At 38.4% G+C, this 26,376-nt stretch overlaps 4 protein-coding genes across 6 annotated transcripts; all 4 read right to left on the reverse strand.

Annotated features, from left to right (window-relative positions):
• Positions 1–217: 217 nt before the first annotated feature.
• On the reverse strand, positions 218–5,059 carry sult2st3 (sulfotransferase family 2, cytosolic sulfotransferase 3). Its single transcript, XM_028013180.1, has 6 exons — positions 4,810–5,059; positions 2,804–3,012; positions 2,595–2,721; positions 2,058–2,152; positions 1,135–1,315; positions 218–1,031 (listed from the first exon to the last, which is right to left on the reverse strand). Exons 1-6 carry the CDS (start codon positions 4,949–4,951, stop codon positions 916–918), a joined length of 870 nt encoding a protein of 289 aa, XP_027868981.1. The 5' UTR covers positions 4,952–5,059; the 3' UTR covers positions 218–915.
• A 2,652-nt stretch (positions 5,060–7,711) lies between these two features.
• Positions 7,712–17,842, reverse strand: tmem147 (transmembrane protein 147). Of its 3 annotated transcripts, XM_028013184.1 has the most exons (9): positions 11,854–11,943; positions 11,404–11,445; positions 11,191–11,293; positions 10,781–10,850; positions 10,274–10,339; positions 9,968–10,104; positions 9,798–9,882; positions 9,482–9,603; positions 7,712–8,201 (listed from the first exon to the last, which is right to left on the reverse strand). In XM_028013184.1, exons 3-9 carry the CDS (start codon positions 11,265–11,267, stop codon positions 8,081–8,083), a joined length of 678 nt encoding a protein of 225 aa, XP_027868985.1. In that variant the 5' UTR covers positions 11,268–11,293; positions 11,404–11,445; positions 11,854–11,943; the 3' UTR covers positions 7,712–8,080. The 3 variants fall into 3 exon arrangements, with proteins under 3 accessions (XP_027868985.1, XP_027868986.1, XP_027868984.1); XM_028013185.1 differs by lacking the exons at positions 11,404–11,445; positions 11,854–11,943 and adding an exon at positions 17,828–17,842; XM_028013183.1 differs by lacking the exon at positions 11,404–11,445 and having other exon boundaries at positions 11,854–11,955.
• Positions 17,829–19,004, reverse strand: LOC114142101 (macrophage mannose receptor 1-like). The gene is made up of 3 exons (XM_028013181.1): positions 18,703–19,004; positions 18,313–18,625; positions 17,829–18,208 (listed from the first exon to the last, which is right to left on the reverse strand). Exons 1-3 carry the CDS (start codon positions 18,984–18,986, stop codon positions 18,005–18,007), a joined length of 801 nt encoding a protein of 266 aa, XP_027868982.1. The 5' UTR covers positions 18,987–19,004; the 3' UTR covers positions 17,829–18,004.
• A 2,511-nt stretch (positions 19,005–21,515) lies between these two features.
• LOC114140557 (uncharacterized) lies at positions 21,516–23,923 on the reverse strand. Its single transcript, XM_028010619.1, has 3 exons — positions 23,429–23,923; positions 23,028–23,343; positions 21,516–22,580 (listed from the first exon to the last, which is right to left on the reverse strand). Exons 1-3 carry the CDS (start codon positions 23,710–23,712, stop codon positions 22,350–22,352), a joined length of 831 nt encoding a protein of 276 aa, XP_027866420.1. The 5' UTR covers positions 23,713–23,923; the 3' UTR covers positions 21,516–22,349.
• Between the last annotated feature and the right edge of the window lie 2,453 nt (positions 23,924–26,376).

Below are 26,376 nucleotides of genomic sequence, written 5' to 3' on the forward strand. Positions count from 1 at the left end.
CATACATCCGGTGATTAAATCCTGTAGTAGTAATTGTGTCTAGTCTTACTGACTTAAATACACTCCATAGGGCAAAGCACAATGTATGTGTAAAATACTTTATTATGTTATTCTGATAAAAACAGACAAAAGAGAGAGAAAAATAAACACATTAAGTTTTCAGCTGTTTCTGTTTTCACATCAAACAGAAACAGCTGACGTGAAAGTTGACAAGAACTGTAAATGTCGATATTAATTTATTTGAAGTGAACCTTAACATTGTCAATAAAGGAAACTGAACAACATTAAAAACATGTAATAATTTTATTTCAGCCTGACTTTGTATGAGATTACACTTTTAATTTTTTTTTATGTTAGTAGGTATGAACAACTTTCTTTCTATTTCGTCGAGGCCAAAATGATGAGACAAATATTTCCTTAAAAAGTTGTATATAAAAACTTCGGGCTTGAAATGAGAAATGTTTTGAGTTTTTGTTGACTTGAATACATTGTGTTTCCCTTACATTTTTTCTTTCATATATATATATTATTTGCACATTGTTAAATCTTAGTTACACTCTTGTCGTCACAGATAAAAATTTGCACTCAAAATGATGTAATTCTGCAGTTAGTTCAAAAGTAGGCGATCTACACTACAAGACATTTTCTCATAGAGATGTCTGCTAATTATTCAGACTTTTAAAAAAAATAATTTCATTTAGTAACCGTTCTAAAGTTATAAAACTCTTCCAACAACCGATCAATAATTAAATACATGTAATGGTACAAGTTAATAAAATGTCTGAATCTTTCACATTAAATCTAAATAATTTTGAATTATACAAAAAGCACAAATGTCCTATTTGAAAAATTAAAAAAAACTATCAGTAGATGCCTTGATTTTGTTTCTTCTTACTTGAATTTTGAATGTGCAGATCAGTCCAAGCTCCACGGCAGAGAGAAGTTCTCTCCCTCCAACTCTTTAGTGATCACAGACTTAAATCGGGCCAGTTGCTCTGAGTTGAAGTGGTTTTTCCAGTCTCCTGCGATCCCTGCCGCAAAACAACACATCGGTGAAAGAGTGAAACAAACACCAACTCGTTAACAGGACAGCAAATCTCATGTCATCAGTAGTCAGACATGTAAAAAACTCACCTTTCCTCAGGAAAGGAGACTTGTCGCTGTCCATGTACTCCTTTGGGCAGAGGCTGAAGTTGGACATGGCGTTGGCCTTCATGCTCTGGAAAGAGCAATTCTCCGCTATCTTGTGAATGACGTCTTCACTCAGGTTCCTGCGCAAGAAGTCAGAAATGCGCCTGATGGAAGCGGGCAGGTCCTGAACGAGAGACGATACTTGATCACGAACACGCTTATGATAAAATATAGGTACAAACTCTTTCCTCTTGTAATCTTTTTTTTTAATCTTTTTTTTACATTTTGCTTTTTTATTTATTTATTTTTTGCTTCACATTTAGGCACAACTTTATGTTGGCCCAGCACATGTAACCCCAATAAAACGCATTGAAAATTGTGGCTTTAAAGTGACATGTGGAACAGTTTAAAAGATTTGCAAACATTTGTAAGGTGCATTAGGTTCATAATCACACACAGCATGAAGCCCAGCCGCCTCTGTTTAGTGTGTGTGAACAACAAAAAAGGAAGAGAGCCAGTTTCATCAGGATATATTTTAATTTACACAAATAACATGCAACGTGTTTCCGACTAGGAACTCGGAAACACGTTGGGAAGGCACATAAGAGTCTTCCCATAAGACACTTGTGTGCCTCAAACACACAACTTACCTGACTTTTATTGTGAAGGGATTAAAAAAAAAGCTACTGAAACTTCTATAGATGGAAGAGAGCTACCACAAGTCAGTGCAACTATAAATGGTTTATGGGAAACCTATAGGTGTTTTTTCAGACCTTAGTTGATATTTGTGAACAAAAATAGTTTTTCCGTAAAAGTGAAGAGGCAAAACAACTAACAGGAAGGCTAAAGATAACACATGCGGTACAACATAGTTTAAAACAGGAAGTCTAAACTAGTCAAAGATTACAAAAAACTCTTAAAATTACCTGAACCATTTCCTCATAAGTGATGAAAAGTATCCTGTCTCCTAGCTCTGCATTTTTCCAACTCTTTACATGGTCTGTCCATTTCCCAAAGACAACTGCAGAAAAAAATACAAGATCACAGAATAAAAATACATTATTGTTTGTGCATCTTAAAACAGATGCAGCAGGACAAAAACACTCTGAAAACCGTCTGGAAGACACTCTAGAAATGTATCATTCATCCTTTTGCTTTTGTTAAAATTTTATTATAAACATGTCCTGTCAAACGTCATTTATAGCCATATTTATACAACCACACATATAATCTAAACAGCTAAAGGTCATATAAATACAGTTTCCTATTTTATTGATGCCAGATGAAATCTTGATGTGGTAAAGCAGATCACACCACTAGGATCACGAGAGCAAAACTACCTTGACGCTTAAACTGAGCAACTAGTTTCTTAACATTGATAGATTGAAATACCAACACAGACTACATGGGAAAGAAAACCCCAAACTCTTTCAGGAATATGAATTATGTTTGGATTCTCTGACCTCTACCATCCAGGAATATTTCCATGAACTCATCAAAAGTCCCCGGATCCTCCAGGAAGGCGGCCATCTGGTGGAAGTAATATGAAGACACCAGGACGTCTTTTGGGTTCCTCAGGACATAAACTACCTGCAAGCGCAGAACACATGCAGTGCTGTCTGTATTCTCGAGTAGAGCCTGGGAATGTCTGACCGAGTCTCCACCCACTTACTTTGGCTTTGGACGTGCGGAAGGAAGGCGGCATGAAGCTGTATTGAAAATGTGTGACGAGCGCACGGGGCGACACCAGCTTATCCACAACCTGCGCCAGCCTCTTTTCCTCCAGCCACGGGACCCGGTCCCAGTTCACGACCGTTTGGACGGGAGTCAGATCTCCGCCACTAAGCACCAGCGGGAGGATCTCCTGCATCCAGATCGTCCCTACAAAGACGAATGAGACACTTCAGCGCTGCTGGAAGTCAGGATTTCCTTTTTTGTTGTTTTTGCTGCTGTTGGATCGTTTTTAACTGAGCGTTGACTCGGAAATGAGTGTTGTTTTTTTTTTTTTTTACAAAACCACTTCCCACATTTTTTTATACTTTCTGCATCAGCTGGGGGTCAAACATCATACTAATGTGAACACACAATGGTAAAAAAGAAGCTGCACAAGTGCTCCCTTTTAAATTTGTTTTTCTTTAACAAACTCTTAGTATTAACTAATAATTGTAGTCGTGTGATTTCCATCAAAGTAGAAATGTATTCCTTAGCCTGGATGCCGCTCTGTGGGTGCTTAAATGTCTTATAGATCCTCTAAGTGGAAATCTGAAACTTGTTTTTTTTTTCATCTATAGATAACAACCATGTGTCAGAGAGGATGCACAAGGGAAATCCTGAATCCATGTAGTATGAGGGGGGATTATCAGGTTACACTTCCCTGACATATTCCAATAAACATCTCATAATATATTTCTCAGTTTACATGCAATAAGGGCTCACATCAGAGGTGTTAGGTGAAGCACAGGCCTGAGGTTTATATCATAATGACAAGCAGAACTGCTGCAAAAAGGACAGCATAGGAATTATGGAAGGATCCTTATGAGTCCCAATCTTTCAAAGTTTCACGTTGCTCCCTTTAGGGATTCCTGAAATTACTCAAATGAGTTGATTTAAAAATAAATACATCCTCAAGGCAAGCATATTTTTGCTTCCGTACTTCATTAATTGCCATATAACGTCACACTGTTCAAGCACCTCGTTTTATTCCAGCATGCAGTGACAGGATTTTATTGCCGCTGTGAAGCAACAACTTGCTTCGCTTTAAGTTACATTGAGATGCTGGTTCTTGTTCCAGTATTACCCGGTATTTATCCATTATTGCATCTATTCAAACCAGCTGCCCAGTCAGCGCTCTTGAAAAGGATCCCAGCAGCATGGCACCGCCACCAGGATGTTACAGGGCGATGTGCAGTCATCATTTCAGCCCAGATTCTGGGAGTCCTGCCAGCTGGTGTCCTGTCAGACACCAGCTGGCAGGACTCAAAGAATCCTTTTCCCTTTTTAGATAACTTGCTGCCAGGTTTTTTTTTCTCCACTTAGTCCAGATTTGTACAGAACACATTGTCAGATTCTCCCACCTGAGATGGGGATCTCAGCAATCTCTTCCAGAGTTACAATATCTTAACCTAAACATCAGCAGCAAAAAGCATATCTGTATAAAAACACTTAAAGCAACTTAGGTGACGTCTAAAGGCGATTGGTTTAATTTGATTTTATTTAGGGATATTCGACAAATAATATACTTTTCAGCTTATTATTTACACAAAATGAGTAAAGCCGTACATAAGTTTCACTTCCACTTCACATGACCTGCTATGTGTTGGTTTATAGCATAAAGGATCCCAATAAAATACTCATGTTTGTGTGGATGACTTGGAAAAAATGTGTAAAATTCGGCTCTTTACTGGGAATGACAAGTCGTATTGTAAAAGTAGGTCTATTGCAACACTGTCGCTGTTGCAAACTTACAATGCAAAATTTGTGTCGTTCAAAGAAGCAAAGTCCATTTTTATTGGGGCTTAATATGAGACCAGACTTGGTCATTAATGCATTCTCGGTGCTGTTGGCGCATGCGTAGTTACTGATAATATTTGGAACAGGTTATCTCGGTGTGTTTTCGCGTTAGTTTCAGTAATGGATCCACCCGTGAGGGAGGAAAAAAAGTGTCATCTTTAAACTGACCTGACTTCGGGTACGTAACCGCGAGAACATCATCATCTTTCAGAGCGAATTCCTGCGCAAACTTCAAGCTCTCTGCAGAGTGAGTCTCTCTGGGAAGCAGAAGTCCCTGGTACTCCAGGTAAAGCTCCTCGGAAGAAGGCATTCTGCTGCAGAAACGGAGTTACTGCCAGACCACTGTTGGTACAGAGCAGAGAACTGACCGAGAAGCGCTCGCCTGTCCTGCCGAGACTTCCAGCACCTCTCGCGGGAACATGAAGCTCCGCGAAGGCAACCTGGCCCGCTTCGATTTTCTATATAAAAAGTTGTGTTTTTACCATTTACTTCGCTGTTACACATTTCTCAAATATTTATGTTCTACGTATAAAACGTTTTTGTCCTGAAAAATAATAGTGCGGGAACAATAAAGTTGTTGAAATGTTGTTGTGGATAAAATAAAACTTTGAGGATTTCCGGCAATTTATTTTTGCTGCATCTGCAAAAAATCACATTCAAGTGTTTTAAAGTCGCAGTAAAAAAAAAAAAAAAAAAGAGGTTGCAGAATGAATAATTAGGAGAGGCAGAGCAAAAATGCAATTGAGACCTCACTGAATGATTTTCACTTCGTTGAGCTTTTATACGATTTTTTAAAAGTCAGCTACTTTGAACGTTGCATGTTGAACTTTTTTACCTTGACTAAAAATTAACTTATCGTTTCTTCATGGTCTTCTTCTGTGATTAGCCTTTATTCAGCATTCCTGCTTCAAGCTGGGTTTCCAGAATGCAATAGTTTTATTCACTCCACATGACTCCAATGTGACTTTTTTTTTTTTTAGCAATTATTCAAAATTGCTGCATTCCAGCCTGCTGAGTATTTAATATCTCATAATCTAATAATCCTAATTACTCTAACTGGTGAAGATTTGTTGGAATGTGAATCTCAACATATAACAATTGACAGTTTTAGTAGCTATTCAAACGGAGAGCGCATCAGCAGAGGGACACATATTTCAACGAGTTAAAGGAGATTGATGTTTCAATCAACTTCATTTCCTCACGTTTAGATGTGAATGACATAAAATGAATATAACATGTTGCAAAATAGGAAACACTGCGACTGGATCACCCCCATTGAGGAGACATCATCTGGGAATAGAAACATGGAATTTATTTTTACAGAATATATAGTTTGTGTCTGATCCCAACATCAGCTGGTATCATGACAATCTGAAAGGCGAAACTGCGATGAATGAGGGGAGTGATGGAGTGACTGAATTTCCAAAACAGACAAGTCGTCATGGAAACAGGTATAACCGGTATCTGCTCAGAGAAAAACAAATGCATTCAAATACAAGCACACAAACACTAAGCCGACATCTTCTGATTGTCCCAGACTCTTCAGTCAAGCAGAGTTTTATGGTTTCCCAAAAAGGCAACAGCAGCTAAACTCAAAAATGCAGCTGTAAAAAAAAAAAAAGACTTGGGAGAATGCAAAAATAAGATTACAATTCATGCTTTAATGAAAACCCAATGTGTTTAAGCATAAAGGGCTTTGAACTGTGGCTGATAAAACTGTACATTCATCCATGAAGCAAAGGTGTCAGGTTGTATTAGGAGCTCAAACACAAGAAAGCTAATAAAATTCCTTAAAATGGGCATGGAGTCTATTTTGTCATTTGTGAAAATAATTAATAAACCAAAGTGTACACCTTTGTCACTAGTGAACATCGGGTTTGTCCAGAATCCTCGATGCATTTATATGTTGCAGATGTAAATATTGTCTTGCAATATTTCAGGCGTAGGAAGAAAAAAAGATCTTTGTTAAAACAGCAGGAAAAAAGGCAATTCAATCTTCTGTTGTCTGAACTCGACAAGCCACAAAATGGTGTTTTAAAAGTTTTACTTGTAACCTTGGAACCTGAAACTTCATAGGAAGAATGGAATCATGTTTTCTGAGAATTAACATGTTAGGAACAACAAACATAAAAGCTACTCTAACTCTGATATGGCATCTTACTTCATAAATGATATTTATTTATATATAATGCAGTGGAGCACTGACTACACCTAAGATTTAAGCATATATGGGAAGATACAAGAACTGGTTTACTTTACCTGACTTGGGATATGTCACCCCAAACACATCAGAGTCTTCCACTGAAAAGTTTTGGGCAAACTCCAGGCTCTCAGCAGTGTGGGCCCCGGGAGGCAGGAAAAGGCCTCGGTACTCAACATACATGGACGATGACATGAGGACTGATCCCAGGGAGCCGATGGCTTACAGGCTGCAGGTACTCGCTCCGTCTGGAGGTGGTTTTTGTCTCTGGTCTCTCTCCTGGTCTGTACTCATGATCTGCAGAGGGAGGGCAGAGCCTCTATTTTTTCTTGTCTAGTGTTCTGAATGGCAGCCCTGTGGTCATTGGCTTCTCTAATTTAAGGATTGGACCTATGATGGGTTCATCCTGTTTAGAAAGATGATTTGCTCAAGTTCTCCTGTTACTTCAGCAAATCGATTTAGCTTTTTGGTTCAAGGCAAAATGCCAGTGGCAGCGAAAGGTCTGATTAGGACCCACAATACTTCTCTAGTCAATGTGTCAGAGATCACAAACATGACTCAATCAATGCATTTTTATATTACAGGCTAAATGTGTGTTAGGCATTTTAATTCTTGATTTATTATTTTCTTTTTGTAAATTTGATTCTTAGTCTTTTATTTCTGGCCAGTGTTCACTCATTTGTTTGTTCACTATTCTTTTCACACCCATATTTCCCATGTGCTTTGTCCTTTATTTCTTTTATTCATTCATCCTTTTAGTCCCCCCCAAGACAAAGTCTGCTTAGATCAGCTTGATCTGTTCTTTTAGACTCTGTGGTACTAAAAGACGATAAGTTAATAGCTGATCAAAGCACAAACTGGAGAACAGGCTTAAAATATTTTTTTTATTATTAAGTGTTAATTCATTTGTAGTTACAGCAATACAAAATTCACATCTTTTTTAAAAAAAAAAAAGCCAGTCACTGAAGAAGTATCCTGATGTTAATGTTCGTCCTTTGCTTCAAATAATTAACTGAAAAGTTGGGTAGAAATGTTACCCAGAGAACGCTCTTTTTTCTCATGGACTCATAACCAATGAATCAAACTGGAAGCTGAACCAGTTGGTGGATCATGTCAGTCAACACCAATCGTTTTTAAGCCCTCCTTTAAGCTTCACAGCTCAGACTGACTTGAAAACCTTTCCTCCAGTTTGAGCCGAGACTGTCGAGGGTTTGTTTTTTACGGCCTGCTGCTTCTTCTTCAGTTGCTGTGAACCAGAGTGACAAACAGGAAAAGTGAGCAGAGAGAGACGGCGCCAGTCAGGACGGCTTTCACCAGCAACACCATCCAGCTGCCCAGCACGAAGACATGGACAAACAACCTGGGGACACGAGAGAGAGGAGAGGGACATTACTGACAAAATAATTTATTACAATAAGAGTTTGGCTGAAACATTTTTGAAATAATTGAGAAATATGGAAAAAAAAAAAGAGAGAGAAAAACAAAATAACCATAAAATGATAATGCTACACGATGGTCAACAAACAACCAAGACAGAAGCTACAAACCCTTAAGTCATTGCATTGTTATATATTTTATGTGGATTCTTTCAATCTAATACATTCCTCTCATGAGACATGATCGTGGTTTTGTAAGCACAAGGCGGGTAATTAGCTAAATTTGGAGAAAATTTAAAATCCCCACTTTTCTGCTCACATTAATAGAATTAAGGTTTCCCAAATCAAAGAATTTGTAATCAAATCATGACTCAGTCCAGGTTTGAAGACGGTGGACTCTCAGTATTCACAAGAGTTAGGGACCACATGATTAGCTGAAATCTGTAAATACTTGAAAGCACTTCAAAAAGCATGTATAGTTGCCAATTTTAGTAGTCTTAACCCAACACATACCCTAAGATGCATGAATATGTACAGTGGAACCCTTGACTCTATCAATGTTCTGCTAATAATTTTGAGTTACGTTCCACAGAAAAATCCACAGGTAGGTTCCACTAAGGTCCACTGTAACTAGGTTTCTCTAATTCTCCAGCAGGGCTAATGCCTAAAAGACAGGGCTTCATCCATGCTGTTGTAACAAGGGCTATCAGCCAGATTTATGTGCAATGTGAGCAGAATGTGTAAATAAAACACATCAAAGTAGGAAGTTTTTCTTTTTAGTTTCAAAATAAGAGTCCCAAACGTACATGACAGAGTTTCAACCTAAACATTTTTTTAAAAAACTCCTTCCTACATAGGACTCTTACACTTTATCGAGCAAGGTTCATTTTGACAGACTTCACATCACAAACTTTATGTCAACAAGAACATATTGTGGTGTTCTGACATCCCTATTTTAAACTGAATCAAAGTTCCACTAAAACATCTACTCAGTACACTGTATGTCTGTTTCTTTTGAGACGTTTAGGTCTTCATTCTAGTAACATGTCTATCTATCTGCAAGCTTTGAAGAGAATAACCACGCTGAGTTATGGAACAAAAAGAAAAACACTAAAGCCATGCAGTATATTAATCTTTCTGAATTTAATCCTTTTTCAGTTTTCCTAAGTATATTCTATTCTAAACGTTAAACCTAATAGTTTTAATGATGATGTAGTTGCTTCCCAACCATCTGAAATGCTGACATTTTCAATGTGAGACTCACTCTATTAAAAAGGCTTTGTACACACACAGAGCCAGCAGCACAGTAACAGGCAGCCTGAAGGTCTTAGGGAGGTCGTATCGAGTGAACATCCACACAACAGCCGCCATGGCGATGTAATGGACCTATGCATACAAACACACACCATTATTCAGGTATATAATGTCTAAACAAACAAACCCATTAAAAATGTGTGGGGAAAAAAATCACTCCATCATTATAAAAACCAAAGGAATTAGAAATATAAAAAGGCAATGAAGAGTTAAACTGTTTAAATAAAAAGAAATAAGACACAGCATGTAATTGTAAAGCTACTCACCAAACTAATGTTTGAGTCAAAGCTCATCTGGATGTACTTCCAATCAAACTCGATTCCTCTGGCGCCGACCCACAGGGGAAGAAACCTGAACAAACAACAAACACGCAGTTTTTACACAGCTGGGGTAATTTCACAGAAAGGTTTTCTTCACAGGAAAAGTCAGTGCTAACCTCGACATCACAAGCTCTGCCGTCGCCCAGCCCATGGCAGCGACCATGATCTTATACTCTCCCTTCCCAGCATTACGAGACATCACCAGATGGAGACCCAGCAGGTCAGCCAGGTCCACTGTGGACTTCATGAACTCCTGAGAAACAAATAAACACGGCTCTATACCTAGACAAAAACTTCTTTCGGATCTGCACCACTTTACAATTTTGGGATTAAAGGACAAACCAAAATTACCAAGCGGGGCGTATATCATTTTGAGTTTCTCTTCTGATTTTAGTTCTGCAATAATAGCTTTTGCTACTCACCCCTACAAAGTCATAAGCGCCGGCTCCTCCTTCCCAGGTTGGGAAAAATGTAGCGAGAAACAGCATCTAAAAAGACAGAAGGATAATGATGGCAAAAGAGTAATGTTGAAAAGTAAAGATGCACTGAGAAACCAGCCAGGAACTCAAAAACCCTGTTATCTGAATCAGTGAACGCAACATTCAAAATGGCTACCATCTCTTGCTGTTACTGCGAGAATAAACTATTTTCAGGATTTGTGAGGTGTGTGAAACAGAAATTATAGAGTAAGAACAGAGAGAGGCTGTTTTAAATGTAAGATGGATTGTCTATGACATCTCTAGACGTGTCTGCAGGTCTTCATGCTGCAAGAGACTTTCAGCTCACAAACAGAGATGCTGAACAGGACAGCCAAGTTGCTCTGTTTTGTTATATTTTCAACCCCAAGTATCAGCAATTGGCCAAAAAAATAAAAATAAAAATCGACTGGCCCCTCTGTAAATGAAAGCAGATAAGGAAAGCTTCTTTACTTTGCAAAGTTGGACAAACAGGTACGTTGCTCCTGCCTGGACGCATCTCCAGAAAGCATTGTACTCCGAGCTACGCATGGGAAACACAAACAGAGTTAGGTGAATTAATTAGTTAGACCGAGAAAAACATTTTCACTTTATGACGCACTGCTTTACAACATACATGCTGTTAACTGTGGATAATTTGAGAGCACAGCACATAAAAGGATTAAAGGGCCCCTCTCCCAAAACCTGACGTTACTAAGAAGCTTATAAGAGACCGTAAGAGTCTCAGAACATATGTTAGTGCTGCAGCTGAGGGGGGCATGAACCAGGAGTCTACTAATGAGTACACAAGGCAATACAATTCTTATTTTTGTGACTTTAATCAAGCAGTTGAAAGCATAGAGAATAATAAACGAGATACTCACAGGCCGCTGCATTTGTATGTGATGAAGTAAGGGAAATAAGCCAGGGCAAAGCAGTTTCCAAAGTGAAAAAGTGTCATCGCGTCTGTCGGTGAAAATCAGCTTCCTGTACAGAGACAAAAATAAACGTAAGAAAATTACAAACACCCATCACAGCTTATCACAGGCCACCTTTCCACTTAAAACTCTAAGGGTACAGTAAAGACTCAGTGTTACCTTATTATATTCGCAAATGATAAGATGGTTGAAACACCGAGTCTGGTCGAGAAATTGGTTTATATACTGAGCAGAGTGAAAGACAGGCTTTTATCATTAATTGACATATTAATTATATTTTAATGCCCAGTCGATTACTTCTGAAAATACATGACAGTTGATTTTAAAAAGGCTGCAACACGAAGGCCGCAGTTTCTACACTTGACGTGAAAACAACTAAAATGTCTTTCAAAGCTGGGGAAAGAAAAAAAACACAGAAAATGCGTTGAAATGTCTCCAAAATAAAGTAAATAAAATGTAGCTTTCCGCTAGGTAAGCTAGGCGAACAGGAAGCTCTTTAAATCTGCCATTCCTTTTTCTCAGATAAACACAAAGTTTCTTTCATTCACTAAACAGGTGGATATGCCACCTACACACAAAAACTACAAAATATTTAATATGTTAACTTACTGAGATTTAATAGCTGAGTAAATGCACAACGTCGAGCAGCTGAATGACAAGCGGAAGTCAGTTGATGTCACCCCAAACTACCTCCGACAGTAAACTGTCGACCGAACGAAAGGTTCCGCATGAAGCCTTTATTTCTTCCAAGATTTTATGTTTTCACTATTGTCAACTTTTGGAGTTAACTAAGACTGAGTTATGGCACTACATTACACCACACACTATCAAAAAATGTGTATAAAGAGGAAACACATGTTCAACCTTATAAACTTGCAAAAGTAATATTCAAAGATTGTTAAATTCTCTGTGCATCAATTTTTTGGCAACAAATTGCAACTAAATATTTTTTTAAAGAATTTATACAACGTTGGTAGACGGGTCAAAATTTGTTTTCATTTGTCACATGCAGAACAGCAAAGCTGAAATGGTCTATGTTATGACCAACACTTAATAATCTCATTTTTGTACCTCTGTGACTGAATCACATCAACAGGAATTTCCTATTTATTGCTATTTATTTATGTTTTTATTCTGTATGTGATGTTTTTGATTTAGTAATATGCCTAATGTAAAATGTTCACTGTTGTTTTCTTTTCTTTAATACATTGGATTTGCCGGTATTTATTACATAAATGTTCTGTTAAAACTGTGTAACTCCAAAATACTTTAAAGAAAATTGATTATTAAATTGTCACCAGACTCACCCATCAGAAGGAACCTTCACATATCCCAGCTCATTCACAAGTATTACTCTATGCAACACTTTTGGAAGGGTTTATTTAATTTTTATCTTTCTTTCTTTTGTTTCATTTTTCCCCTCACACCAGCTGTTTTTTCTATCCACATCATTGATTTAGCTTCTGAGTTGAATGTTGACTTTTTAAATATCTTTAAAACTGTCAGAAGCTTTTCTTGTCATGTGTGAATGGATAAATTAACACAGTGTAGACAGCCGTTAAATATATTGCTAGAAACAATTAAAATACAACAATTACATTTCAAAGATTCTACAGTACATCATAAAACATTAGTACATCACAAAGGAAATAAATCATGCTACTCCCAAACAAGGAAAGGGCATATCATATTTTTAAATACATTATTTAAAATGCAAGTTCAAAACTCTACAGTGCTAAGGGGAAGAAAGCTTCACGTTTTCTTCTTATGTATTTGTAATAGCAGATAAGGTTTCCTCTTTCTGAGCAGTCCCTGCTGGTCCAGTCAGCTGTGTTATATTTTAGCAACACAGTGTTTCCACTGGCTTAAGCAGCATAACTTTTCCCATTGGTCCAATGAAATCTTTAAGTGTTAAATTTCAAGTTTTCATCAGCCATAAATCAAAATTGATAAAGGTATGAAAACTTTAGGACATGTGTAGTCAGACTACGTAATGCATTCTACTAAGCAAACTGAGGTATTGAAATACAAAAACTTATCAAAAATATTCAGACTTTTTGGATATGACTGCTTACATCTCTAGGTGTACAGTAGCCTACATATATACATGAACACAGAGAGAGCGCTAGTCATCATCTGGCTATTCTGTTACTTCTTCCTATATGTATATTTTTTCATAATAGCAGATGAAGTTTCTTCTTTCTGAGCAGTCCCTGCTGGTCCAGTTAGTTGTGTTGTATTTGGAGACGGTCCCACAGTGTTGCCACTGACTTGGACAGTCCGGCATCATCTCCTGTTGGTCCAACGTGTCTCCGTCCGACCACCACCACTCCCCTCCCAGAAAACGTAATCCTGTCCAAACCTGGTGGACACAAGGCAAATGAAACAAAGTTTACAATTCTGACCTTGTAGAACAAGAATAAATCTCTCGAGTGATTCCCAGACCTCCTCGGTGGTGGCTCTGTAGATCCGGTCTCTCACATAGCTCAAGTCAGATGAATATCTAACGCTCAAGAGGTCATACTTATAGGTTGCATTTGTCATTTTCCTGCAGTGATTCAGAGCATCCTCCCATGTCTCGTTCTCAGTCACCAGCACCAGATTGTCTTCATAGCAGTTGAAGGGAAGTGGATGGGAGCAAGCTGTGCTGTACCACTTTCTATTTGAGATGTGATAATTGCAACAGCTGTCGTCAAATTGCTGACCAGAGGCCCAGTTCTTGCTCTGTGAGACGTCATCTCCCGTCAAGCCTTCACCAGTTCTGAAGCATACACACCAGCAGCTTAAATGTTTGAACTGAATTAATTGTTATGTTTAAATATGACACCAGCTCACTCACTTCACATTGATCCACCTCCAGACTGACTCTTGCTCAGGATCCTTGTGTAAACCAATCCATACATTGTCGTAGCCGTTGTTCTCCAGCCACGTAGTCAGCAGATTCGAGTCTACTATGTGCCAGGTAACCATGTCTATGTGGTTCCTCTGGCAGTACTGTCGTGCTTCGTCCCATGCAAGTACCTGAGATTGAATAGTAATGAATATGATCAGCCTAGCTTCCAAACAAAACATAATCGTACAAAGGAGGAGTAGAGTAAGCTCAGGAAGGCCACTAATCCACATTTTCAGTTCTGCTGGTACATAAAGTCAGATGTGTCAGTGGCTGGGAAGAAGCTGCCACTCTCAATTTATAGCAGCATACAGAGTGCTGCCAACAGGACACACCTCACCACCACATACCAGTAGCACCACTCCCTGCTTTCTGATGGAGGGAAACGATCACTCATTTATACAGTATGTGCCGCACTAGCGTTCTAAGTTTGTGTCAACATTTGCTTTTTATCCGATTTGTCCTTCATCTGTTTTAAATGTAGAATCTCCTTCAAACTACTAATATAATTACTTATTTTAGTTACCTAGTTTTTATCAATTTTGCTAATACCACATTGTTTATCTTTTGTCTTTTACATTGTAAAAAAAAAAAAAAAACATCTCTAATTTACAGTAAACTACTGGCAGCTGTTGCAAGAATTTTTTACCATATTTATGCAGTAAAGTTCAGGCAACAACAGCTGTCGGTATTTTACTGTAAATTAGAAACAGGTTTCATCAGTTTGATCACTGCAGTTTTTTTTTTTTTTACCAGCTTTGTATAACTCTACACTTTTGTTTTTTCCCAAAATAATAAAAAATGGAAATCCCGACTAAGCGCAGCATACTTCTATGGTTCATCTTCTATGGTTGAATCAAATTTGATTTGTATTTAATTCAAATTGTCTTGTTTGAAACAGGCTCTGAGTTAGTGAGAGGAAAACCTGACCTCAGGTCATTTGAAAATGCTAATTACCACTGACAGTGTTGATTTAACTCTGCTGTAGTTTTGAAAGGATATTTGAACTATTAAAAGCAGGCAGGGCAGCTGTCAAAACCTCAACATGGACTAGTTCAGTTGAACTTTGTGGCTCCCAAACTGGGCGCCACAAACAAACAATTAAATTTAAGTTTGATTGTTGATTACCCAAAAGCAAGGAGGAGGTAGGCGGGAGTGTGGATGCAGCAAAATAAGAGTCTGAACAAGAATCAAAAAGTTCACCAACTAAGAAAAAACATAGAGCAAACTGATCCTATTGTTTAAGTCAGAATCTGATTTTAGGTAGAGCTACAGGAATTTGTGAAAGAGGAATTTGACAAGCAATGCATGAAATAAATGAACAAATGGGGAAGAATTAACAATGGTTGGATGGAGAACAAACAACTGGGTCAGCAGGCCTGGGGGCGGCGGAGACACAACAGGTAACAACAAGTTAATTTCTCCTGCTGAGTCTCATTCTCCTCCGATTTAATGCAAACATCACAACTCGGGTATGAGGAAGGCAGGTAGAGCAGATGCAGCAAAGTAAAATACGATGAGAAACTAGAAGTCTAATGACCAGGGAAAAGTACAATGCAGGCTTTATGTGATAAACACGGGAAAACATGAAAAATCAAGAAGCACGAATCTAGTGGATAACCGGAAAGGTAGCAGGATGCTAGGAGACGTACTGGGAGAGAGGTGATGACTGGGATAGGATCCTGGACTGTGACTGCAGATTGACTGATGTTGGGGGCGTAACAAGGACAGAGGAAAACTGCTCTGCCCTGCATGTTTATTATGCTTCCGTGCTTGAACACACCTGAATCACTTTAACTGGTCGTTTTCAGGGTCTTACAGAACTCTGTGACAGCTGAGGAGATCATTTGACATCGGCACTGGGACTGACATCAAACACGTTGGGTTTATGGGAACACTGTGAACAACAAGTCCTAAAACAAACGAACTCAACCAAATTCACTCCTGTGCCTGTCTGTAGAAGTCCGGGTTCTTTCGTGTTTGATTCAAATGTTCTGCATTCAAACTAGTCTCTGCGCTTAGATGGGCAGGGCAGGCTACATGTAAACGACTGAATTTGAATCATGGTGCTATAGGATTGTGAGCCAACCACAATGTCTCTTGTTGGTAAAATTATCTGTCAGGAAATCTATGTGGGTCGCCTTGTTTTTGTGTTAATTGGACCGAAATACTCCGAACTGCGCAGCAAGAGTACAAACTGAGGTGATAAAAGTTAAGGTAGCATGACTAATTTTCTTTATAGTTTTTTAATTAAAGCTTTTTTACTGACCCGTGAAATGTGATCCCCTTAGACCTTGTTATCTGTTTTTGGAAAATCATCACAGTTAATAGAAATAAAGGACATCAAACATCCATATGTGTAATTAATCTACATAATGTGTTCAATTAGTGATAAAGTTCCTGAAATAAATGAACTTACAGAATATTATCCGTGTAACCTTAACAAGAATTTAACATGTCACCAATTTTCAAAATAAATATCTTTTATAGGTGAAATTGACATGACATTCTTTCACTGAGTCCAGGCGTGAAAGAAAATCAAACCCTAGTTTTATGGTAGGAGGGTTAAAAAAAAAGTTCTGTTCAAGAGACCAAAAACCAAAATAAAGTGCCACAAATTACTGGCAAGCTGTTCAGTTATTATATGCTGCTACTTTTATTATGTTTTTTTTTTTATTTGTGGCATGCTTAATGACACAATAGGGGGAAAAAACTCATTTACTCAAGAATGACCAGGAGAGGGCGACAAAACACAACTAAACTGAAGGAAGAACATTAACTGGTCTTGTAAATCAATCAAAGAAGCAAACTCAAGAACAAAAACTAATAACTAGATGTTGGATGTCTTAATTATTAGATGCTGTTAAATGTTTTCCTTATGAATGGATCAATCAATTAAGGCAAGACATGATGTTATGTTTGCCAGCCTTAACAGGATCCTCCTCACCCACAGTTCAAAACAGATCAAGCTTAGACTTAAGGGGATAAAGACATTTATCATCAGAAAACCAGAAAACCAGACATCAGAAAACCAGCACCTAAAACCAGTTAAATACACATTTAATATCCTCTCAGCATGTTCAACAAAAGTATGAAGTATGACAAGTAATAGTTATACCAAAAAGTGGAGAAGACGTTCAGGATAGGAAATGTAATGAACTGCTCAGTCTTGCTGTTTTGATTTCGAGTTCTTGCTGGAGTTTCTCATGTTGACAAGATGTTTTTACTAAATTGCAAAGTTAATAAAGCCAAGAAACGGGTTACGTGGTGAGTAAATAAAACAAATTATTTCAAATCACTTTATTCTCGGGAGCAAAATGTAAAATGCCTCAAATCAATTCAGAGTCAGTACAAACGAACTAATTTAATTTGAAATAAAATAATTCTACGTGATAAAACACAACAAAGCAAAATACAAATTTAAAAGGGTGATTCTCCTAAATCCTACGTCACAAATCCATGCAGAAGAAGCAGAGTGGTCCAAATCAAATCCAAAACATACAGTACATTTAGATTCAATTTCTCCATATATAGTGATTTGAGATTCAGACTCTCTGTTGCTCTGTTGGGAGTAATAACACCAACAGAGTCCATTCAACTAGCCAAAAATATTCATAGGAAGAATATGATGATTATTACCGTTTCCCAAATATTCTCACCGTATATTGTGGACAAGAAGTCCTTTGCAATAACTGAGATTCAATATATTTAGCAGATGTATAGTCATATCCAACAAACTAGAACAAGTGTTCATATTGTCTGTCATTATTATGGCACTTAGCTAGCAACTAGAAATAACTTTGGTGTCTCTAACTGACCTAAAGTACACAGAGAGACAAAGAGCTACATTTTGTCTTGCTCTTTGGTAATTTATTTCTGTAGTTTTACATAATTGCAGATGAAGTTTCTTCTTTCTGAGCAGTCGCTGCTGGTCCAGTTTGCTGTGTTGTACTTGGACAGCATGCCACAGTGTTGCCACTGGCTCGGACAGTCCGGCAGGATCTCCTGTTGGTCCAACGTCTCTCCGTCGGACCACCACCACTCCCCTCCCAGGAAACGCAATCCTGTCCAAACCTGTTGGACGTGGGCCAAGATTTCAGCAGCAATATCAAAATAAATCCTCAACATATTTATGGTCTGGTTATTACAGAAGCAGCAAGTGACAAAATCAACCAAACCTCTTCACTGGTGGCTCTGTAGATCCGGTCTCTGACGTAGCTAAAGTCAGGTCTTGTGACGCTCAGGAGGTCGTACTTATAGGAGGAGGATGACATTTTCCTGCAGTGATCCAGGGCTTCCTCCCATGTCTTGTTCTCAGTCGACAGCACCAGATTGTCGCCATAGCAGACAAATGGAAGAGTGTCGGAGCAAACACTGCTGAACCACTTTTTTCTTGAACTGTTATAAGAGCCACAGCTGTAGCTGTTTTTTGTTTGTTCGGACCAATAACTGCTCTCTGAAACATCCTCTCCTGTCAAACCTTCACCGGTTCTGAAAAAAACAAAACAAAAAGATGTAAAATTAGTTTCTGTTATAAACATAGGGATTGCACCAAAAAGGAAACTCACTTCACATTGATCCACCTCCAGACTGACTGTTGCTCAGGATCCTCATGCAAACCAATCCAGACTGCAGTCAGTTCATTTTCCTGCAGCCACTTAGTCAGCAGGTTTGGGTCTACTATGTCCCAAGTAATCATGTCTATGTGGTTCTTCTGGCAGAACTGTCTTGCATCGGTCCATGTCAGCTCCTGAGAAATCAAGTAAATGGTTTTTAGGAGCGTGGTTTCCATCAGAAGCGCGGCGTTAAAAAGGAGCAGCAGCATCAACTCAGGACGGCCGTTCCTCCCCATTTCCTGTCCCGTTGTCGCATCAAGTCCGATGTGTCAACAGCCGGAGAGAAAAATGTCAATTTATACCAGTGTAGAGGTCAGCGTCACTCAGACACGCCTCAGTGAATCCAGCTGACCAGCAGAAACATTTCCCTACCTGCTGTTGGAGAAATTTAACTAACACTTGGGTCATACGTTCCTGCTGTGCACCAAACACGACATTCTGAATATATTCATTTATAATTTGCATAATTAATCTGGTAGAGTTTCAAGAAGAACAATTTACAAATTAAGAAAAGATCTTTTTTTGACAAATATTTCAGTTTGACGTTTTATTAAGCCCGTTGCCTTTTCGGCTGTCTTCATTCGTCTTCATTCTCTGTAACGCCACACATTTTCAGCAAATTGTTTCAGTCACTCAGGAGCAGAAACCACACCAACACGAGTTGATTTGTGAGAAACACTAATGGAGGGATTATACATAATCAATCCTATTAATAATTTAGCTTTTATATGTGAAAATGATGTCAAATAAACAAATAAAACAGATCCAAATGCAGTCATGCATGTTTCAGTAGCTGTTCATTTCATTGGTTTGGTGACTTATTCAAATTGTCCTCATTTCCAAAGCATGGCTGGTAGGAAAATCTGCCTCCAGGTAAATGATCCAATTTGACATGCTAATTATCTCAGCCTTATTTGATATAATAAAAACAGGTAGAATATATATATATATATATATATATATATATATATATATATATATATATAAAACAATACACAGAGGTTTGTATTTTTATCCATAGTAGAACTTTGCATTGACTTCCATTCTTTGTAGCAGCTGCATTTGTGCTTAACCTGACTTCTTCCCTAAGCCCAATAGTTGATTGTTTGATTGTTGATTGTAGTCTTTTCCTGACCCTAACCTTCACCAAAACCTAATTTACACCATATCTCTAAACCCCTAACCTTTAACCTTTAACCTTTAACCCTAAACAAGGAGGGCTACCATATTAGGGCCAGGCTTTGGTCGGCTATAAGGCTCATCGGTCTCCAGAAGGTTAGTAAAAGTGGCAGAAGTGATCCTAAATATGATAGCTAGAGAAGTACACCCCCCCCCCCCCCCCCCACACACACACACATGCACAAAGCAACATCATTTAAGGTTTTGTACCCTTAAATGAAATGATTATTTTCAGAAGGATTTCAGCCATTATATAATATATAATTTGGATATTTAAGTTGTTTATTTATTTGGATGGTTTGTCGATTTAAAGTTTCAGTTGAGACTGTGGTAACTTCTGATTGCAACCAAAATATTGTTCAGATGAAACCATCACTGGTGCACTAGTCAATCGACCAATTTTCTTTGACAGGCTCTGATTAACAGCAGATCAAATGCTGCAAAAAAAAAATGTGACTATGTTTCTCAGTCTGTAAAGACACAAAAATGCTCTTTGATTGGCTCATTTGGGACCGGTTAAAATCACAGAGAAGCTCCCAGAACTATCACAGGCAGAAAAGCAATAATTGTAACTATAATGAAATCCGGTCCATGATTTTCTGTCATGCTGTGCAACAACAGCATGACAGAAACACTTAAAATATCTAACTAAATACAAAAAATCCAGATCCCAGCCATATGCCATGTTCTGTTTGACAGTCGACGTCATTTTTTGCGCAGTATTTAATTCAAATTTTCTACATTCAAAATAGTCTTTGGGCTTGTGCGGCAGAGATCGGGCTACATGTAAAACACTTCATTTGACTCTTTGAAAGACACGCCGATGAGGAAATGAGAAAGTAATTCTCATTTGCTTGTAAAAATGTTAAATTAATGTGTCTTAAACAAACCAAACAAAAATCGATTAAAATGTCAACGTTGGTCTGAATCCTCAAAATCAATCCAAAATAAACATTACTGGACATAAATGTAAGTGTAGTGAACAAAATTTGTCAAAGGCAGATCTTTTAAAGAGACGCGCTGAACGCTTCTTCTCACTGCTGGGATTGTTTATTGTTTCAAAATTTCTGAAATCCTCATGAGCCGAATAATGCAGCCTTAAAAATGTACATACACCCCCATTAAAATTTGGTTGTGTGTCCCTTACAACGTGCCTACTGTAACAGTAAAGAAAGTTGTAGCAGAAATTTGACCTGAATTAGTACGGCTTGTTTTAATAAATGGATTGGCAGAGATGGATCTGGCTTTCATGACTTATGGGGTTATGCTGATGGAGAAATGCACATTTAAAACGTTTTACTCAGGAAAACTTTCTCCAGATGATTCTTAGTTTTTTAGTGTGGCTATAATATCTTTGTAGTGGCTTTGCAAGCTCTGAATAGGTTAGCACACTGAGGAGCTGCACCTGTGGATGTATTTAAAGGCAATTCTTCAAACATGTCACCACTATTAGTGCCTCACAAATGTTGATAAATTGAGGTAGAAATTGTAGACTTAGATGTCCAAAACTATCATATTCAAAATATGTCCTAATTATTCCGCTTTTCTGGGTTTCATCTTCCTGCCTCCCAGTTCAAATTTGTCTGATTGATCTCAAGATACACAAGCAACATAGGACACACTGTTGGGTTTCTTCTTTAATTCAGTCAAAATTACAGCTATTGTATATCTAATTATCACACTAATATTATAAGAAAACAGTGCATGCAAAAAAATAAAATAAAAAATAGGTAAACTGAAGATTCAAGACCAAGTTACAAACTTTGGTTTAGTGCTAAACGTTCATTCATACAATTTTAATTCGGTTTAGTTGAATTCAAATAAACTCTGTTGATTTCAGTCCAGCTCTATTGAAATCAATTCCCTTCAGGTCATTTTACTTTAGATTAATAACAAAAAAAATTAGCTTTCATTAATTCAGTTCAGTTCAAATCAGACTGATTCGGTTCAGCTCAGATGAACTCAACGGGTTTTGATTCAGTGTAGTCAAACTAAATGAAACTTAACTGAGTTGCATGTAATGAAGCTGAAATCTGCACACAATAGAAACAGCCACGCTCACTCGAGAGAGACCAAGTCACCCAAACATGTACATATCAGTGTCCTTTGAGGACGCATGCTGGAAGAACATGAAAAGTTATTGTTGCATAAAGTCTTAACCACTGTGCCTCGGTGCGGCCGTACGAAAGAAACCAACGGGTCAAATTTAATGACATACGTCAAGCTTGTTCCCAATGAATGTTCATCCAAATCATGCTTCTCAGCCCTGAAATCAGCCGTAATACATGCAGGTGACATAACATCTCTGATCTCCCCGTGCGAGTGAAGAAAATGGCATTTTGGACATTCCTGAACTTTTCTAATAAATACGATTCGTCTATCAGAACAAAAGCCTGCGTGTGCAGAAAGCAAGCATGGACCTATTCATTTCTAGAGGGCAAATCATCCTCATTTACAACTTCTTCATAAGAGCAGATGAAGTTTCTTCTTTCTGAGCAGTCCCTGCTGGTCCAGTTAGTTATGTTATATTTGGAGACGGTCCCGCAGTGTTGCCACTGGCTCGGACAGTCCGGCAGCATCTCCCGGTGGTCCAACGTGTCTCCGTCGGACCACCACCACTCCCCTCCCAGGAAACGCAATCCTGTCCAAACCTGGTGGACACAAGGCAAGAGTTAGAGCATATTAAAATGAAGTAGTAAGACCAAATATTTTTGGTCTAGTTTCTAGCGCAAATGTCTTAGTATACTCGAAATAAGATAAAACTAACTTACATTTTTCAGCAAGAAGTAGTAGCTTGTTTTAAGTCGATCATTTTGTAATATTGAAAAAAAGTACTAGTTTCACCGGCAGATAATTTCACTTACTATATAGGAAAAATGTCTTGTTATAAGTGAAAGAATCTGCCAGTGGAACCAGTTCTGTTTGTCATCAATATTAAATTGACTTAAAACAGACTCCTATATCTTACTGAAAAGTTACTTTTAAGTTAGTTTTGTATTATTTTAAGTGTACTAAGATATTTGACCTTGAATGTAGACCAGTGTAGCTACTCATGTTCGGGTTGAAAATGTTGCACTTTTGCGTAAGAAGTCTCAGACCTCGTCGGTGGTGGCTCTGTAGATCCGATCGCTGACGTAGCCGTAGTCAGACGAGTTGGTAACGCTCAGGAGGTCGTATTTGAAGGACGCGTTTGTCATTTCCCTGCAGTGATTCAGAGCCTCCTCCCAGGTTTTGTCCTCAGTCACTACAACCAGGTTGTCAGCGTAGCAGATGAAGGACCGCTCTAAAGAGCAGAGGGAGCTTTCCCACTTTTTGGTGAGGCTGTTGTAGGAGCCACAGCTGGCGCCGAATGCCTGTCCCAAGACCCAGTTCCTGCTGCCAGAGACTTCATCACCAGTCAAGCCTTCACCAGTTCTGAAGAAAACCACAGAAATGGTGTGAGAGTTATCTTCAGCATTTCATCACAGTGGACATTTTATGTCATTGAATGGAAACTCACTTCACATTGATCCACCTCCAGACCAATAACTCCTCAGGATCCTGGTGTAAACCAATCCAGACATTAGTGAACCCCTCTTTCAGCAGCAGCGTCGTCAGCACGTTTGGGTCCACCGTGTCCCAGGTGACCATGTCTATGTAGTACTTCTGGCAGTACAGTCTTGCTTTCTCCCATGGCAGCTTCTGAGACGGAAAGAAAATTGTTTTTTGAACCTCAGCTTCCATCCAGGCCACAACGTTAAAGAGGAGGAGAAGCACGAGCGCAGAGCAGCCTTTCCTCCCCATCTTTGCTCCTGTTGTCACGTCAAGTCAGATGTGTCGGTGCTGGAGAGAAGCCTGGTGTCGTTTTATACCAGCGTACAGGTCAGTGTCACTTAGACACACCTCAGTGCATCCAGCAGACCAGTGGCACCGCATCCTGGCCTGCTTTTGGAGGGAAATCATGACACAAGCAACATTTACATGGGCGTGAGTTTTGGCTTTAGGAGGACGGCCCGGATTAAAATTTGACCCTTCTTCAGATTTCACCGGTGCATTTCTAAATGAATGAATAAACACGGCAGCGAACAGCAGTGTTTATGGTCAGCGTGAGCCGCTTTGATCGATTTGGTTTTGCCACCGTGCTGGTGGAAAATAACCAGGATTAAACAGACTTGGTTTAGATTTTTAAATAAATAAATACAAATTTATTTCAATCCAGTTGTAATGTGGTCTCACAAGATTGTTAGATCTGATGTTATTGCATTTTATTCAAATTGTCCTAATTAAAAATCGTTTGTGTGAGAGGATGTACAAATGTGCTGTTAAAAGCTTCACTAGCTTTATTAGAGTTTGTCACAAACCACTCAAGATGATTATTATTATCATTCATAAGATTGAGCAACACAAATGAGTGCAAACCTGTAAGGTGGATGGAGAAGGAAACATGGCAACTTTTTGATGCAGCCAAAGATGTAGTTTTTTGGGGGGTTATGTCTGTAACAGCTTTATAATTATACGGGTTATATTTTTTTTGGCCAATTAGCTCAAGATCAGTGAGTCTGCATGGAGGGTTGTCTGTGGACATCAGATTCTAATTTGGACTTAGCACTTTAACTGGGCCCTTCTAACACATGAATGTGGTCTGAACCGTGCCATTGCAGCTGATGTTCCTGTGGGAAGGTGAACTTTCCCCCCAGTCTCAAGTCCTTCTTTAACATGGTATCGAGTTCACTATACAGGAGTCTTCGCAAGGCGACTGGTCGCACTCCGTTTTATTCAGAGGTCTGAATAGAAATTCAATTTGTTTCTTTTGTGAGCCTGTCAGATAAAATCCCAATAAAACCAGAGATTTGTGAAATTTGTGGTGTGACGTGACAAAAATGTGAAAGAAAAGAAAACGCTCCGGCAGCACTGAAACCTTGCCACTGTAAATAAACAGTATGTCATGAACGACGTCTGGGTAACTAACTCAACCGTAATGTCATCTGGTGACAGAAAACAATTCAAAGACATATTTTACAATGATTTTATTCTTTGAATTGGCTAAAACAATCAAACTGATGACAGACTCTGGTCCTTCTGATCACAAAGATGGTGAGCAGCACTGGAATTAAAAGCATCAGAGGTTTTTTACTTCAATACATTAATATTGTATTTGCCAATACAGCAGGTGGACACTGCACATCTATTATAATCCAACTTGTGCATTAGTAGCACGGCAGAGAGATTATAGAGCTTAGCATGTAAACAGCAACGTCTATAATAGGCAAAGAGAAGTTAACCCAATCAAATCTTGAGCATTTGGTAAAAGGTTGTCTTCCTCCATATTTGATTCAAATTTACCGAATTTGACGTAGTCTTGGAGATCTGACGGTGATATCAGGCTACATGTAAAGCACAGGATTTGAATTTTTCAGAAGACACGCGGATGACCGAGTGCCTCATTTGCTTTTAGTGTAATCAGAAAGTTTAGATTGCACTAAAATGTTGTAGGACGTACGAGTATAAGTGAACTGTTCACCAAAGAACTGTTGCAATAAATAAATTAAACAATTTGTGCTTTTAAATTTCATATGGTGTGTGTATAGTGGTGTTTGTCGTTTTGGACATCTCTGTCAAAGTTCTATGATTAAAAAAAACACATTTTTCCCTACTTTTTATTGTAAGTAGGGAAAATACACCTAAGTAAAGTCTTTGTAAAAAATAAAATGCTAGTACCTTCTCATTAGTACAAATAGGACCAGTAGTTTATATATATTGATAATTACCCTTTAAGCTTGTGTGATCTGTACAGAAACATAAAGGCCAGGCACATATTTCTGATGCTACCAGCTTAGTCAGCTGTTTGGTGGCAATACCTTCTTCATCCAGCAGGTGTCGCACTGCAGCGAGGGTGGTTCTGTTGGTCACAAACGGCACCTTCTTGTCTCATGCTGTCTGGGGGCGAACATCCACCTCCTACATGACAGAGGATGTACAAAATTCACATTCTCAACTCTGCTCCTCAAACCATTAATGCATTTTCCTTACAAATCTAAGATTTAAGACCAAAACACAAGCATCTAAGGGGAATAAAGTAAAGAGGCTTTCCATTGGGTTGGAGGCCTCACCAGGAAGTATAGTCAGAAAAAAAAATTGAATTAAACAAAGCAAGTACCCTTTGTTTTTGTAGTCTTGTAGTCAATATAAACAATATATATTGAGATATTGAATTTTTTGGGGGGGGTGGGGGGGTTATATTATATTTAATGATGAGAGTTACAACATGGCCCTAAAATATATTTATTCATGAAAAGGTCCACTGTTTATAAAGGTAAATCTAGGTATTTGATCTTTAAGGTCACAACAAAACTTTCCAATTATTGCGTAAAACAGATGCAACTGGTTTGTATGTATCAGCTACCGCAGTTAGAGGAACTTTTCTTGGGTCAGTGGGTTTACACACAGAAGGATTTTGGCTCCACCTGT

The sequence above is a fragment of the Xiphophorus couchianus genome, chromosome 3 (assembly GCF_001444195.1).
Source record: "Xiphophorus couchianus chromosome 3, X_couchianus-1.0, whole genome shotgun sequence".
Classification (NCBI taxonomy): Eukaryota; Metazoa; Chordata; class Actinopteri; order Cyprinodontiformes; family Poeciliidae; genus Xiphophorus; species Xiphophorus couchianus.